At 40.3% G+C, this 13149-nt stretch overlaps 1 protein-coding gene across 1 annotated transcript in view; it reads left to right on the forward strand.

Moving 5' to 3' along the window:
- Birc2 (baculoviral IAP repeat containing 2) overlaps positions 1 to 9434 on the forward strand; it is a gene marked incomplete at its 5' end in the record, with an annotated part of 27307 nt that extends 17873 nt beyond the window's left edge. The window contains 6 exon segments of the mRNA XM_013511020.1: positions 1277 to 1355; positions 1996 to 2044; positions 5649 to 5891; positions 8086 to 8340; positions 8589 to 8630; positions 8727 to 9434. Of these exon segments, the coding sequence (XP_013366474.1) occupies positions 1277 to 1355; positions 1996 to 2044; positions 5649 to 5891; positions 8086 to 8340; positions 8589 to 8630; positions 8727 to 8920 (862 nt within the window). The 3' untranslated portion in view covers positions 8921 to 9434.
- Positions 9435 to 13149: the final 3715 nt, after the last annotated feature.

A 13149-nucleotide genomic window follows, 5' to 3' on the forward strand; every position in this document is an offset into this window, starting at 1 on the left:
TTTAAACGTTGGCTATGATTGTGCTGTTAAGATACGTATTCTTGAGCTTTTCTTTTTTGTGAGATTTTTGATTACTGATTTAATCTGTTTAGTAGTTACAGATCTGTGCCAATGTTATAATAATGATTTTAGTTATGAAAGGTACGTTTCTAGGAATGTATCCATCTTTTCTAGATTATCCAATTTGCTATGTAAGTTTATAGCAGTCCCTTAAGAGTTTCTGTATTTCTGAATCAGCTGTACGGTCTCCACTTTTGTTTCTGATTGTTTTGAGTCTTCCCTCTGTTTTTTGTTGCAGGTGTGGTGTTGAAATCCTTATTATTTCAATGATTTTTAATCACTGTTGAATTTCTCATTTCTTAAAGTATTATTTTTCTGATTTCATTGTGTTGTCTATGTTCTGAAACTTACTGGGCTTCCTTAAAACAGTTACGAATTCCTTGCTTGGGAGCATAGGTCTCCCTTTCTTTTGTGTTGCTTCTTGCAAAATTGTGTCCCTTTGGTAGTGTCATGTTTTCTTCCTTTGTTTTGTTTACTTTTTTGTTTTCTTGTAGTCTTCCTGCTATCTGTGCATTTCGTGGAGCAGTTACTCTTACAGGCTTCAGGGACTGTTTCTGTTGGAGAAGGTCCTTTACCTGTGTGTGGCAGTGAAGATTCTGGCTTGTAGGGTGGGGTGGTTCTGCCACTGTGGGAGGTGCGGGGCGGTCTGTGCAGCCCTATTAACGGAAATCATTGTCAGCAAGGGTCGTAGGGACCTGAGCAGCAGCAGGGCTGTCGGAGACTTGATCTCTCTCTCATGGGACATGTGGCTCACGGGGTCCATTCTGGCACCATTTCTGGCCCGTGGGCAGCCACGATGGTGTTCGTGGTGGTAGCGCTGGTGTCTGAGGTATGGATTCCTACAGAGCAGTCACAGAGGCAGGGTCCAGTTCTTACATTCCGAAGGATATAGGATTTTAGGGGTATTGAGTTACGGTTTCTGAAATAATCAAATCTGGAAAGTAAATTGTCTCTAACAGAGTTTTTCAGACCTTTTTTCAGACCTTTTCTTTTTTTGTTACTATGTTAATGGAATTATGATATTAGAATTATCAAAAACACGGTAAAAATGTGTGTTTTATGATAACCTTTTTGCTGTTAGATACACATATTACTGGATTATGATGTAAAATGTTTTTGTTTTCGGTTACAATCAAGGTTTGAAAGAATCTAAAATGATTAAGTTACATTTTTCATAAGAAACAATTTAAAAAATATTTTTCCTTTTATGTTTTAGGTGTGAGTTCTTGATACGCATGAAAGGGCAGGAATTTGTTGATGAGATTCAAGCTAGATATCCTCATCTTCTTGAACAAGTAAATACATTTTTAAAATTAATGATTTTGAATTCTATATAATAAATTCAGAAATACTACAAGAAATGATATTTGCATCTTTCCTTCTTTATGCTGGGGACTGAATTCAGGGCCTTCCATGCTAGGCAAGATTTCTGCCATTCATCTATACCCTCAGGCTTTATTTCCTTATTAACTCTAGTTATATATTTTGTATCCATATTAATGATACCTCTGATATTTACTTTTGTCACCAACTTGTTTGTTTAGGGCTTCCTCAAAAAGATGATTTTTTGTTTCAAATTTGTAAAAAAAAAAAAAATCATTCATGCTGCCATTGTGATGGCGTTGAGGTGGGCTTTAGTGTCTTTTCTATCTTTTCCAGAATACAAACAAAAATACTTGCTAGGAGTTGAGATCTTTTGAGAGTAACTCATTTGAAATCTTGCTTTCCCAATGGATTGAAGAACCATTAGCATGTCTTCTTACTCTCCTGAATCAGGGGAAGTAGGTGAAATTTAAGGAAAGCTGTATGGTAGTTATGGTAAAACAAAGCAGAGTGAACTACGTATATTTACTTAAGGTAAACTTATCTGAATGTTGCTGTTCATATTATTCAGGGTTTTGACTTTTACCTGCTAATTTTTCTTGTGTCTCATAGCTGTTGTCAACTTCCGACACTCCTGGAGAAGAAAATACTGATCCACCAAGTATGTATGAAAGTATTTCAAATATAGAATGGGAATTTTTATAAGAATGTTCAGACTGAAAATATGTAAACAAGAAGGGGGGTATTTTTGAAGTTGCAGGAGAAAATACTGGGCAAGGGCCCAAGACGTAGCTTGGCGGCACAGCGCGTGCCTGGCAAGCATGAGGTCAGGAGTTTGATTCCCGGTACAAAAACAAAAGAAAGAAAATACCGGGCAGTTAACTAATACAGTATTACGTATCAGCTAAGATTCATGGTATTTTAAAGAGTGTTTCAGAGTGCTGACATTCCGACTGAGGAGACAATACACAGACAAAAACAGTATCCCTTAGCTCACAGCAATGAAATGACAAGTGCAGATAAAGCCTCCACTGAGGAGGTGGTGGCTGTGAGCTGGCATGATTCAGAGAAGGCCCAGTTCACGTGAGTGAGGGTGAGCTAGGCGTTAGGTGTTAGGAGCAGGTGTGTAGTATTTCAGGGGAAGGTTGTCTCTCGAGTGGAGTTTAATTTTAGCCACCTCTGTGAGTAAATGTATGCTGTGTACATAATGGTAATCCTTGGCGGTGCAGATCACATCTAGAAAGAGGGACATTGGCAGATTCATAACAATAGAGGAAGGTAACACGATAGGTGAGAGTCCTAGAAAACATGACTCGGAGATCAGGAGAAGGAGGGACACTGTGAGAGCAGGCGTACCTGGGTGTGTGATAACTGTCTCCTGTGTAGTGGAGCTGGAAAGATGAAGTGAGGTGCTGACTGCTTAAGTTCAGCTTAAAGCCACTGCTGTACAGCGGGCTGCCTTGCAGCGCTACCGCAGTTCCGAAATGAAATCACTTCGCCACTCTTCACAGTGACTGTCACATTTTCTCCATCAGTTTCTGCTCTTTCCCCCTTACTCTTGGTTCATGTCCAACTTCACAGAGAAAATAAAAGAATCCCAGAAACCTGCCTTCCACCCGTAACAACGTCAGCCTACAGTGTATATCCATGTTTCTTCTTTTCTGAAGCTCGTAATCTAGGCCATCCCTGCCACCGGCCCTCTGGGGTCTCTTCTGTGCGTTTACTTAGGGCGGTTCTTTCCTCCTTGTGTGGGACACCAAGAACGGCTGCGTTAGCACGCCTGCGACTGGCTTGTCAAGGAGCATTTGATATAGTTGAGTGCCTCGCCTTTAACACGGCCTCCTGCTTGACTACCCTGATACTGCCTGTTGTTTTTTTCCTGTTTGCTTGGTTGATTGTGAGTAATTTCTTTGCTGGCTGCTGCTTTTTCAGACTTCTAAAAAGTGGAGTACCCTTTGTCCTTAGCCCAGATTTCTCCTGTTTCCTAGTCTCACACTGAAATGTTTAACTCCCTGCTGTAATCTTGATGGTACTACTTACCTTTTGTCTGTAGTAGATGCTTCACAGTTAATATGACCCAAACTAATCTTTCTCCCCATCCTTCAGCCCTCATTTGCTCCTTTCCCATAGTGGTATTTGCTAATGTTAGAAAGCTAGCATCAAGGCCAGGCACACCTGTAATCCCAGCACTGTGGAGGCTGAGGCAGGAGGATTGTTGTGAGTTCAAGCCAGCCTGAACTGTACAGTGAAATCTTGTCTCAAAAAACCAAAAAAAAAAAAAAAAAAAGTTCACTTCATACTCAATTCCTCTTTCAGCTTGCATATCTAGTTGATTAGAAGTCTTTGTCTTCATAATATATCCTAAGTCTGACTGCTTCTTTTCCTCTCTACCAGTATCAGCCTAACCCTTGCAGTTACCATTTTCTGCCATATCTTACCACTTCCCCCAGTTTCATTTTACCTCATTAAATTTCATCTCCAGAGTCTCCCACTTAAATCCTCTAGAATATTCTAGCAACTTAGAATGAAATACAGTATAAAGTCTTTGCAAGGCTCTCCATCAACTGGAAAGTTGATCAGTTTTCCTCTCTGATCTTCCGCCTCCTAGTTCTTGAATGTTAAGCTTTTCCTGTGTTCTAAGGCTTTTACCCTTGCTGTTATCTTTGCCTGGATTTCTTTCAGATATTCCTATAGCGTACTCCTTATCACCTAAGCGCTGAGGTTTTTGCTTGCGTGCATGCGTGTTTTTTGAGGTGCTGGGGATAGAGTATTTTGGTGCTGTCTCTTCAGAGGCATATGTTTGAGCAAGGTTGCTCAGTATACAGTTTCAACTCTGTATATTTGTATGTGTATTGTAATAGTTTTCCAGCAGATGGCAGTAAAGTGTCTCAGTGCTGATTTCCAGATGGTGCCCTATGAAACTAGCATTGGCCCCATCCAGTACGAGAAAATGCTTCCCTAATCACCCTCTCTGAAAGGGCCTTCTGCTACCTACTTTCTTCTAATCACTTTACACTGGTTTTTTGTTTTGTTTTTTTAAATTCAGCATGTCAGTCTCTACCTAAAATCATATTTTGTTTACTGTTTCTGTGTTGTTTAATTTGTGGAGTTTTTGACACAGGGTCTTGCTGCATAGTTCAGGTTGGCCTTCAACTCACTGGTGTAGCCCAGGCTGGCCTCAAACTCATGGCAGTCCTCCTGCCTCAGCCTCCCGAGGGCTGAGATTACAGGCGTGAGCCACCATGCCTGGCTGGTTTTGTGGTTTTTTTCTTTTCTTTTTGGTTTTTGTTCCAGCCTCAAACTCTCAATCGTCCTGCTTCAGCCCACTGAGTGCTGGGATTATAGGCGTGTGTCACTATACCTGGCTTGTTTATTTTTTAACCATGTTTTAGTTACATCTTTAGACATATTTTGGGTGAGCTAGTCTTTTACTTTATTATACTTCCTATCGTTAACCGTTCACCTGTTTGGAACCTGTTCATTCATTCATTCATTCATTCTTTTTTAAAATTTTTTGGTGCAGAGGACTGAATGCAGGTCTTTGTGCTGGCTAAGCAAGCACTCTACTGAGCTGAATCTGCAACCCTGAGAACCTGTTCGTTCTTTAAATCCAGCCTCTCTGTGTGTGTGTGTGTGTGTGTCTGTTGCTGGAGATAAAATTCAGAGCCATGCCAGGTGTAATGGCACATGCCTGTAATCCCAGCACTCTGGAGGCTGAGGCAGGAGGATCGCTGTGAGTTTGAAACCAGCCTGGGCTACAAAGTGATCTCAAGGCCAGCCTGAACTGCCTAGCTAGACCCTGTCTCAAAAAGGCAAAAAAAAAAACAAAAAAAAAAACCCCTCAGAGCCAAGTCTAATCCCTTAATGCCACCTTTTCCATAAAGCCTTTGCAGTTCGCTCACTTTCTTGGCTGGAGGTAATTTCTCACTCAAGTTTAGTAGCATAGTGATGTCCAAAAATGAATATATATTAGAATGACTTGGGGAAATTTTAAAAGAATATAGTCTCCTAATTCTTCTAGAAAATTTTTCATTAAGTGGGTCTGAGATGTAATGTGGGAAGTGATACTTTAAAAAAACTCGTTCATGTTATATTCTCACTTAACCATTATCAAGTTCAGATTTTTACTGGCACTCCAGGTGCTGATACGCGTAGTTCCTGCCCTTACCCAGCACGTGAGAGTCAGTGATGAGCGTAAAGTTTGTGCCGTGTTTTTCTCCATAGTTTTATATTTGAGGAATGTTCGCAAATGTCTTTCCAAATAGTTGTCCATTTTGGACCTGGAGAAGGTTCTTCAGAAGATGCCATCATGATGAACACCCCTGTGGTTAAAGCGGCTTTGGAAATGGGCTTCAGCAGAAGCCTGATAAAGCAGACCATTCAGAGCAAAATCCTGAGCACCGGAGAGAACTACAGAACAGTTAATGATATTGTGTCGGCACTGCTTAATGCTGAAGATGAGAGGAGAGAGGAGGAGAAGGCACGGCCAGCCGAGGAGGTGGCGTCAGGTATTGTAATGCTGGTTCCCCGCTACCTTTCAGTGGGGCCTCGTCGCTGCTCACTGCGGGGCGGCGGCCTTGGCTGCGGCCCACCAGTACCTGCTGTCCGCGCCCCGGTCGTGTGTGCACGGCCTGCCTGCCCCTTCCAGCTGCCCCTAGCTGGGAACCTCTTTAGTTTTCTTTGTAAGTTTGTAAGCAAAGGTGAAAAATGTTGTAAAAACAACATTGTGTGGCCATGGAGCGCAAAGGTTTAAGAACCTAATCTGCAGATTGAGACAAACGTTTGTATGTGAATTCTGACTCCCATCAGCCACTAGGCTGGCAGTTTACTCCACCCGACTCGGTGTTTGAGTCTGTGAAGTAGGGGTGACGATAGTGCCGCTCCCGTAGGGCTGCTCCGGGTGAAGTAAGGCGCTGCAGGTACACTGGCACAGTGCCGCGCGGGCAAAAAACCTTGTTTTCTATTCGGTGGATTTTTTTGTTTTGTTTTGATACTGAGATTGAGCCCATGGCTTCTTTTATGCCTAAGTGCAAGTTCTGCCACTGATCACACCTCAGCCTCTCCAGTAAATGGATTATTTGGGAAGAGGTAAAGGGCCTGAGGAAAGTGAAAAGATGGAAGATCGTTAAGCAGTAATGAAACCCAAGTAAGGTTCAGTGAAGTCACCGCAGTAAATCTAGTCGCTTTGGTTCTGTGACTTTCTCCGCTTCGTAGGGGTCAGCGAAGTTTTGGATTACGGGTTTCGGTGATTTAACGGGAACAGCCCAAGTAAGGCGTAGGGAGAAGAGTGAAGCATGCTAAGAGAACACCACCGAAACACGGGCCGCTGGCTAGGTGAGATGGGAGATAAGAGAGCGCGCTTGTGTTAACAGAGTCAGGAATGACACAGGGACGTTGAGAAAGTGAGGAACAGATTTGTTAGCAGCAAGGCAAATTATTCAGGGTAGAAGGCTAGGTTGTGCTCAGAGAAGGGAATTTCATACTTTCAAGATGAATAAAGCAGTTTACTTCTAGAAAAATATAAAGAGGGAAACTAGACTTTATCATTTATTTCTCATTAAACTTTTACACTGTAGACATGTACCTCAGATGTTTTTGGAAAGTCTGAAAATAGGCAGTTTTATAGTGCTTGGAACACCAACAGAAGAAACTGTTAAACATGCCTGAAGAATTCGTGTTCATATTCCATAAATGCAGTAAATTTACTGTGGGCTTTTGTGTGATTTGAGGTTAAAGGAAAAATTTTTGCTTTTAAGTAAGATGAAGCTTGATTTGCTGTAGTGATTTTTTAATTTGTTTTGGTTTTTTTTTTTGTTTTTTTTTTGTTTTTTTTTCTGGTACCGGGAACCGAACTCACGACCTTGCGGCTTGCCAGGCAGGCGCTTTGCCGCTGAGCTAAATCCCCGGCCCCTGTAGTGATTTTTTAAACATTGATATAAATCTAGACATTTATAAAATGATAGCTATGTGCCAGATATGCTGAATGTTTGAGAACTGTGAATCTCACTTGATCCTCCCAGCTCTTGGAGGAAGGTGCTGTTGTCTGTGTTTACAGTACGTGTGGAGGAGTGCTGGGGCGCGTGGCTAGTAGGTGGCCGGTCTCGGATGGGAGCCTGAGGCTGCCTGAAGCTTGTCTGCTTCACAGCTCCAGCTCTGCATCACTGCAGCTCCCTGTGATGCTGAAAAGAACACCTAGCTTTGCAGCTTATTCTGTGTTCTTGGATAAGCCACAAGTTCTGTTCGAGTCTTTTCCTCTCAATTTGAAAATGAGAGACAATGATACTTGCTTTGTTTAATTAACAGGATACTTATATCTAATAAAATTAAATGCAAGTGCTTATTAAAAAACAAGGTGACAGAATGCAAATAGAAATCAATATTAATTCCATGCTGGGATACAGAGGTGGGAAATTTTTACTACCTTAAAATTTTCTGCTTGTTTTTAGCAGAATAAAGGAAAAAGCAGGGCTCTGGGATGTGTTAGTATATAGACTTAAAAATTACTGCCGCAGATCTTGTATGTACTATGTGTCTCGGTTTAACCTTCTGTTTTCCAAATTACAGACCTTAAAGTGCAAATAAGTCACTTTCTTCTTTCCCAAGCTCTGTGTAGTGCCTGATTGTTTGTAGGGTTGGTGGTGACTGTGAGTGTAGTTGGAGTTTAAAATCTAATGGCTTTTTTCTTTTTCATTTAAAATGAAGATGACTTGTCGTTAATTCGGAAGAACAGAATGGCGCTCTTTCAACGCTTGACAAGTGTACTTCCTATCCTGGATAATCTTTTAAAGGCCAGTGTAATTAATAAACAGGAACATGATATTATTAAACAGAAAACACAGATACCTTTACAAGCAAGAGAACTGATTGATACCGTTTTAGTTAAAGGAAATGCTGCTGCCAGCATCTTCAAAAACTGCCTAAAAGAAGTTGATTCTACATTATTTGAGAACTTATTTGGTGAGTTTGTTGGGAAAATTATTCTAGAAATCCTTAGGATTATGTTCCTCTCTGCTTGACAAGCAGAATAAATCCAGTTAGTAAACTATAATCTACATTTCACTTGTTCCAGAAAAGTGCTATTTTTATTGTCCAAAATGTAATAATTCTCAGTAATACATAGATTGAATCTATATCATTAAGTAGGTCATAGGTGAAAAACGTTTTGTATTTGGCCCAGTGATTTTTTTATATTCTCTTTTCCTCAGTGGAAAAGAATATGAAGTATATCCCAGCAGAAGACGTCTCAGGTAAAGTAGAACTAAGACCAGCATGATGTAGAACTCTTGTTTTCTTAGGGAGGTAGTGTGGAAACGGAGTTTCACGGCAGTTGTTTTTGTTCTTAGGTCTGTCCTTGGAAGAACAGCTGAGGAGGTTGCAGGAAGAGCGAACTTGTAAAGTGTGTATGGACAAAGAAGTTTCCATCGTATTCATTCCTTGTGGTCATCTGGTCGTGTGCCAGGAGTGCGCCCCTTCTCTAAGAAAGTGCCCGATTTGCAGGGGTATAATCAAGGGCACTGTTCGTACATTTCTCTCATAAAACAAAGCAGGTTATATGTTGGCCTATACAGAAAAATCTTTATTGAACATTGGAAAGTGTATAAAACAACAAATAAATTACTAGTTCACCTGTTAATATTCACGTTCTATTAAGCTTTGGTATTAATAACTTTGTTTCAAAAAAGGTAGTATTATATATTTAATCTTAATGTTCAGTTGCAGGGGAAAATTTATGTTTGATGAGCCGAATTAGTATGTATGTGTGGATGTAGGCGGAGTTAAACGTAATGTGCTTGTTTGGATCCTTTTAGGAGTTATTGTATTTGGTATTCTTAGTGAAAGCTTTGAGTACTAAATACCAGTGCAGTTTGAAAGTACAGTACTAGAAACCAGTAGCTCTGGAGTTTGTCAGAGTTACGGTGCCTAATTCTCTTTTGGTGCTTTTTACTTGTTAAAGTGTACTTATGTTGTACCCTGTCTCTGGTAAACAGGATTTCCCCTAGTTTGTGAAAAGTGTCTTAATAAAGGATGTTAAAAGGAATTGCATCATCAAACTGTGTTTCCTTTCTTTTCTTTTTTATTTTTTGCTACTGGGAATTGAACTCGCAACCTCACACTAGCCAGGCAGACCATGCGCCGCTAAATCCCCAGCCCTCAAAATGTGTTTTCTACCCTGATTTAAAAAGCATTTTTCATACATTTTTATTGTACTCAGTTGTTACTAAGTAAAAAACTGAGTTCATGAAACAAAATCTTTAATGATTTATATGAATTCCCAGTTGAGTTGCTTTATATGATATGCATATTTTGAATGAAACCTGAATCAGTATCAAAATCTTTTAATAGTAAAACTAGATAGATGCACATCAGATCTGCAGAAGTGGCTGCCCTTCCGCATAGCAGTGATGAGACAGTCCTTCCTCATGGGCCAGGTTACGCTCGACCTTCCCAGCTCCAGCTGTGCGGCCGGCTTGTGAGGGAGGCGGCAAAGGAGATTTAATGTTAAAACTTCTCATTCATTTCTTCTCACTCCACAAGTCTCTTAGATCTTTTTAAACAGAGTGCTGGGCATGGTGGCGCACGCCTGTAATCCCAGCACTCGTGAGGCTGAGGCAGGAAGATCATTGCGAGTTCAAGACCAGCCTCGGCTACAAAGTGAGCTCAAAGCCAGTCTGAACTCCATAGCGAGACCCTGTCTCAAAAAAAAAAAAAAAAAAAAAAAAGGTACACTGGGAAGGGCGGTTGAAAATTGTATTTTTCTGTCTTCTATTTGTTTTTGTCCTAATTTTCCATGTATGTAGTCCACATGTATACACCTAACCTAGGTTCAAGACCTCAAATCAACAAGAGAAAGTCATTCCCTCCCATTTTGTAAGTATGTAAAGAAGCAACTTGTTAACACGCTAAAATTTAATAATAATGGAGATCTTTTCTCTACACTGAGACCCTTGTTATCATTCCATAAGTCAAAGGATGACCGATTAGCAGCTTTGAAGACAGACCTACATTTTTTCTAGAAGTTTACCATTTCGATGAGTATCTCCTAGTATGTATTTACCACATTAGAAGTAAAAAAGCTGAGTATAGTGGCGCATGCTTGTAATACCTCCACTCAGGAGGCTGAGGCATGAAGATCATCGTGAGTTGAACTACAAAGTGAGACTGTTGTCTTAAAAAAATTTGTAAATTCATTTAAAAACGCTATATGCTAATGTAACACTTTTTAAAAAAATAACTAGAAAATTTTGTGAAACGAGTGTTTTACATTTGAGCAAAAGCTCTTTCTGGTTTAATAGCTGGATTCTCATACTGCTTGTGCATGTACTCTTTGTGATATATTTTCATAGCAGTACCTGAAAGAAATTCGCCCTGTGCTAAAAATTGTCAAGTGGTAGTTTCTTAAAGGTACCTAGAGTGTGAAATAAAAAATACCAGTGATCTTTTTTAAAAAAGCGGTACACCATTTTTTAGAGCCCTTTTCTTGCAGGAGTCAGTGGGAAGTACAGAATTCTCCTGTCCCCGCACATGCACACCCTCAGCCACCGCTGGAGTGCACACAAGCTGGCCAGATCCCTGCGGGGTCCTGCTGCCACAGGGACAGCTGCGTGTGCGGTGTGGGGAACGCTCGAGGGCCAGGAGCGGAACTCGCCACGTGGACTGCCCTGACCCCTCACTTGATGTTAAACTTCCCACCTGTTCCACTCTGCCCTTCACTTCCTGGAAGCAGAATTACTGAAATGTTTCTGGTTTACTCCCTCCGTCCCACTTCCTTTTCATTTGCCACTAAGTTCATTTTACATAAAATTAATTGTTCGCAAGGATACAGTTCAGTAATTTAGTACACTCAGAATGCTACTTGCGCAACCACTGCCTTTATCAGGTTCCAGGATACTTTCATTACCCTAAAAGACTTTGTACCTTTTAAGCAGTCAGCACCCCTCCTACCCCGCACTGTAGCAGACACTGCTTTCCGCTTCTGTGGGTCTGCCTGGTCTAGGTAGTTTATGTAAATGAAGCGGACAATACATGCTTTTTTTTTTTATTGTATTTTTGAGGTTCTTCCCGTGGTATCAGTACTTCATGTTTTGAGGCTAAATATTCTCTGTGTGAATTTTTAAAAAATTCACAGATCCATCCATTGATGGACTTTGGTTTTCACCTGATTAATGTGAATAGTGGTGCTGTAAATGTTTATGTACAAATATTTTTTGAGTACATTTTCAACTCGGGGGGATAGACCAGGAATTGAATTGGCTCATGTACCACAGCACTTTGATTTTACTGAGGACTTACTTTATCTCTAACAGGAATTTATAAAGATTCCCATTTCTCCATACCCCATCAATACTTTTTTTTTTTAATGACACATATCCCTGTATTTCACTGTAATCTTATTCTGCATTTCCTTAACAGTTGACAGTGGAACACATTTTCGTGTGCTTATATCTTCTGAGAAACGTCTATTCAAGTCCTTGTCTATTTTTAAAGTGGTGATCTTTTTGTTTTTAGTTTGTATGGTAGACCCTTATCAGATGTGTGTATGACTTGCAGATTATTTTGCCTCCTCTAGACCTCTTTTTTGATGATGTCCTTTGACAAAAATAGTTGACTTTTAATTTTGATAGTCTATCTAGTTTTCTTTGGTTTTGTCTCATGTCTGAGAATCCAGTGCTAAATCCAAGGTCAAGATTTACCCTGAGGTTTTCCTTCGAGTCTTACATTTAGGCATTGATCCATTTTAATTTTTGTGTATGGCTTGAAATATGGGTCTAGCTCTGTTCTTTTGGGTGTGAGTGTCCAGTTGTCCCGCACCATCTGCTGAAGAGACATTTTCCCCACTGAGTGGTCTTGACACCCCCTCCGTACCAGTGGGTCATGGATTATGGTTTCTCCGTTTAGTCCCACTGGTCTCTGTTCTGCTACTGGTACCAACACTAATTTGTACAAAACTTACTGTAGTCTTGGACTAAGCTTTTAAACTGAGAAATGTGAGTTCTGCTTTATTCTTGCTATCAATTTGATAAAGCTGCTACAATTTTGAAAGAGACTGCACCGAATCTGTAGCATGCTTTAGACAGCATCATAATACTAAGTTTGTCAGTCCGTGAACACGAGGGCGTTTTCCCATTCGTGTAGGTCCTTAATTTTCACCAGTAGTTTACAGCTTTTAGTGCACACGTTTTTCATCGGGTTAAACATCTTAGGTGTTTGTTCTTTTGGATGTTCCCATACTATGAAGTTATTTTTTCAGTGTCTGTTTTGGATTGTTCATTGCTGATTATTCTGTGGTGGGCCTTTCCCTGCAGCACTGCTGCACTGATTAGCTCTGGAGGCTTTCTGACAGATTTTTTTGTTTCTACGTTATAGCATCATGCCATCTGCAAATACAGTTTTACTGCTTTTCAACTTCTTACGTTTTTTTTTTTTTTTTTTGCCTAAAGGAAAATCAAAACATCCACTAGTGTTAAACAGAAATAATGATAATCATGGTGCTATGGCTGGTCATACAAGGAAAACATCCAGTAACCTATCATTGAGTACATTAGCTGTAATCGCCATCCGTCAGGGTGAAGAAATGCCTGTCCTACCTTTTTTGTTTTTTACCATGAAAGTGGTGAATTCTTTCACCTAGTTTCTCTGCACTGAGATTTTTTCCTCTTCTACTAAGGCAGTATGTTAGGTTACTCTTGTTATGTGAACCACCCTTGAATGTCTTGGAGAAATCTCACTTGATCATAATGTATCATACTTAATATTGTTGAACTTTGT

This window comes from Chinchilla lanigera, unplaced genomic scaffold, assembly GCF_000276665.1.
Source record: "Chinchilla lanigera isolate Chin_1 unplaced genomic scaffold, ChiLan1.0 scaffold00011, whole genome shotgun sequence".
Lineage (NCBI taxonomy): Eukaryota > Metazoa > Chordata > Mammalia > Rodentia > Chinchillidae > Chinchilla > Chinchilla lanigera.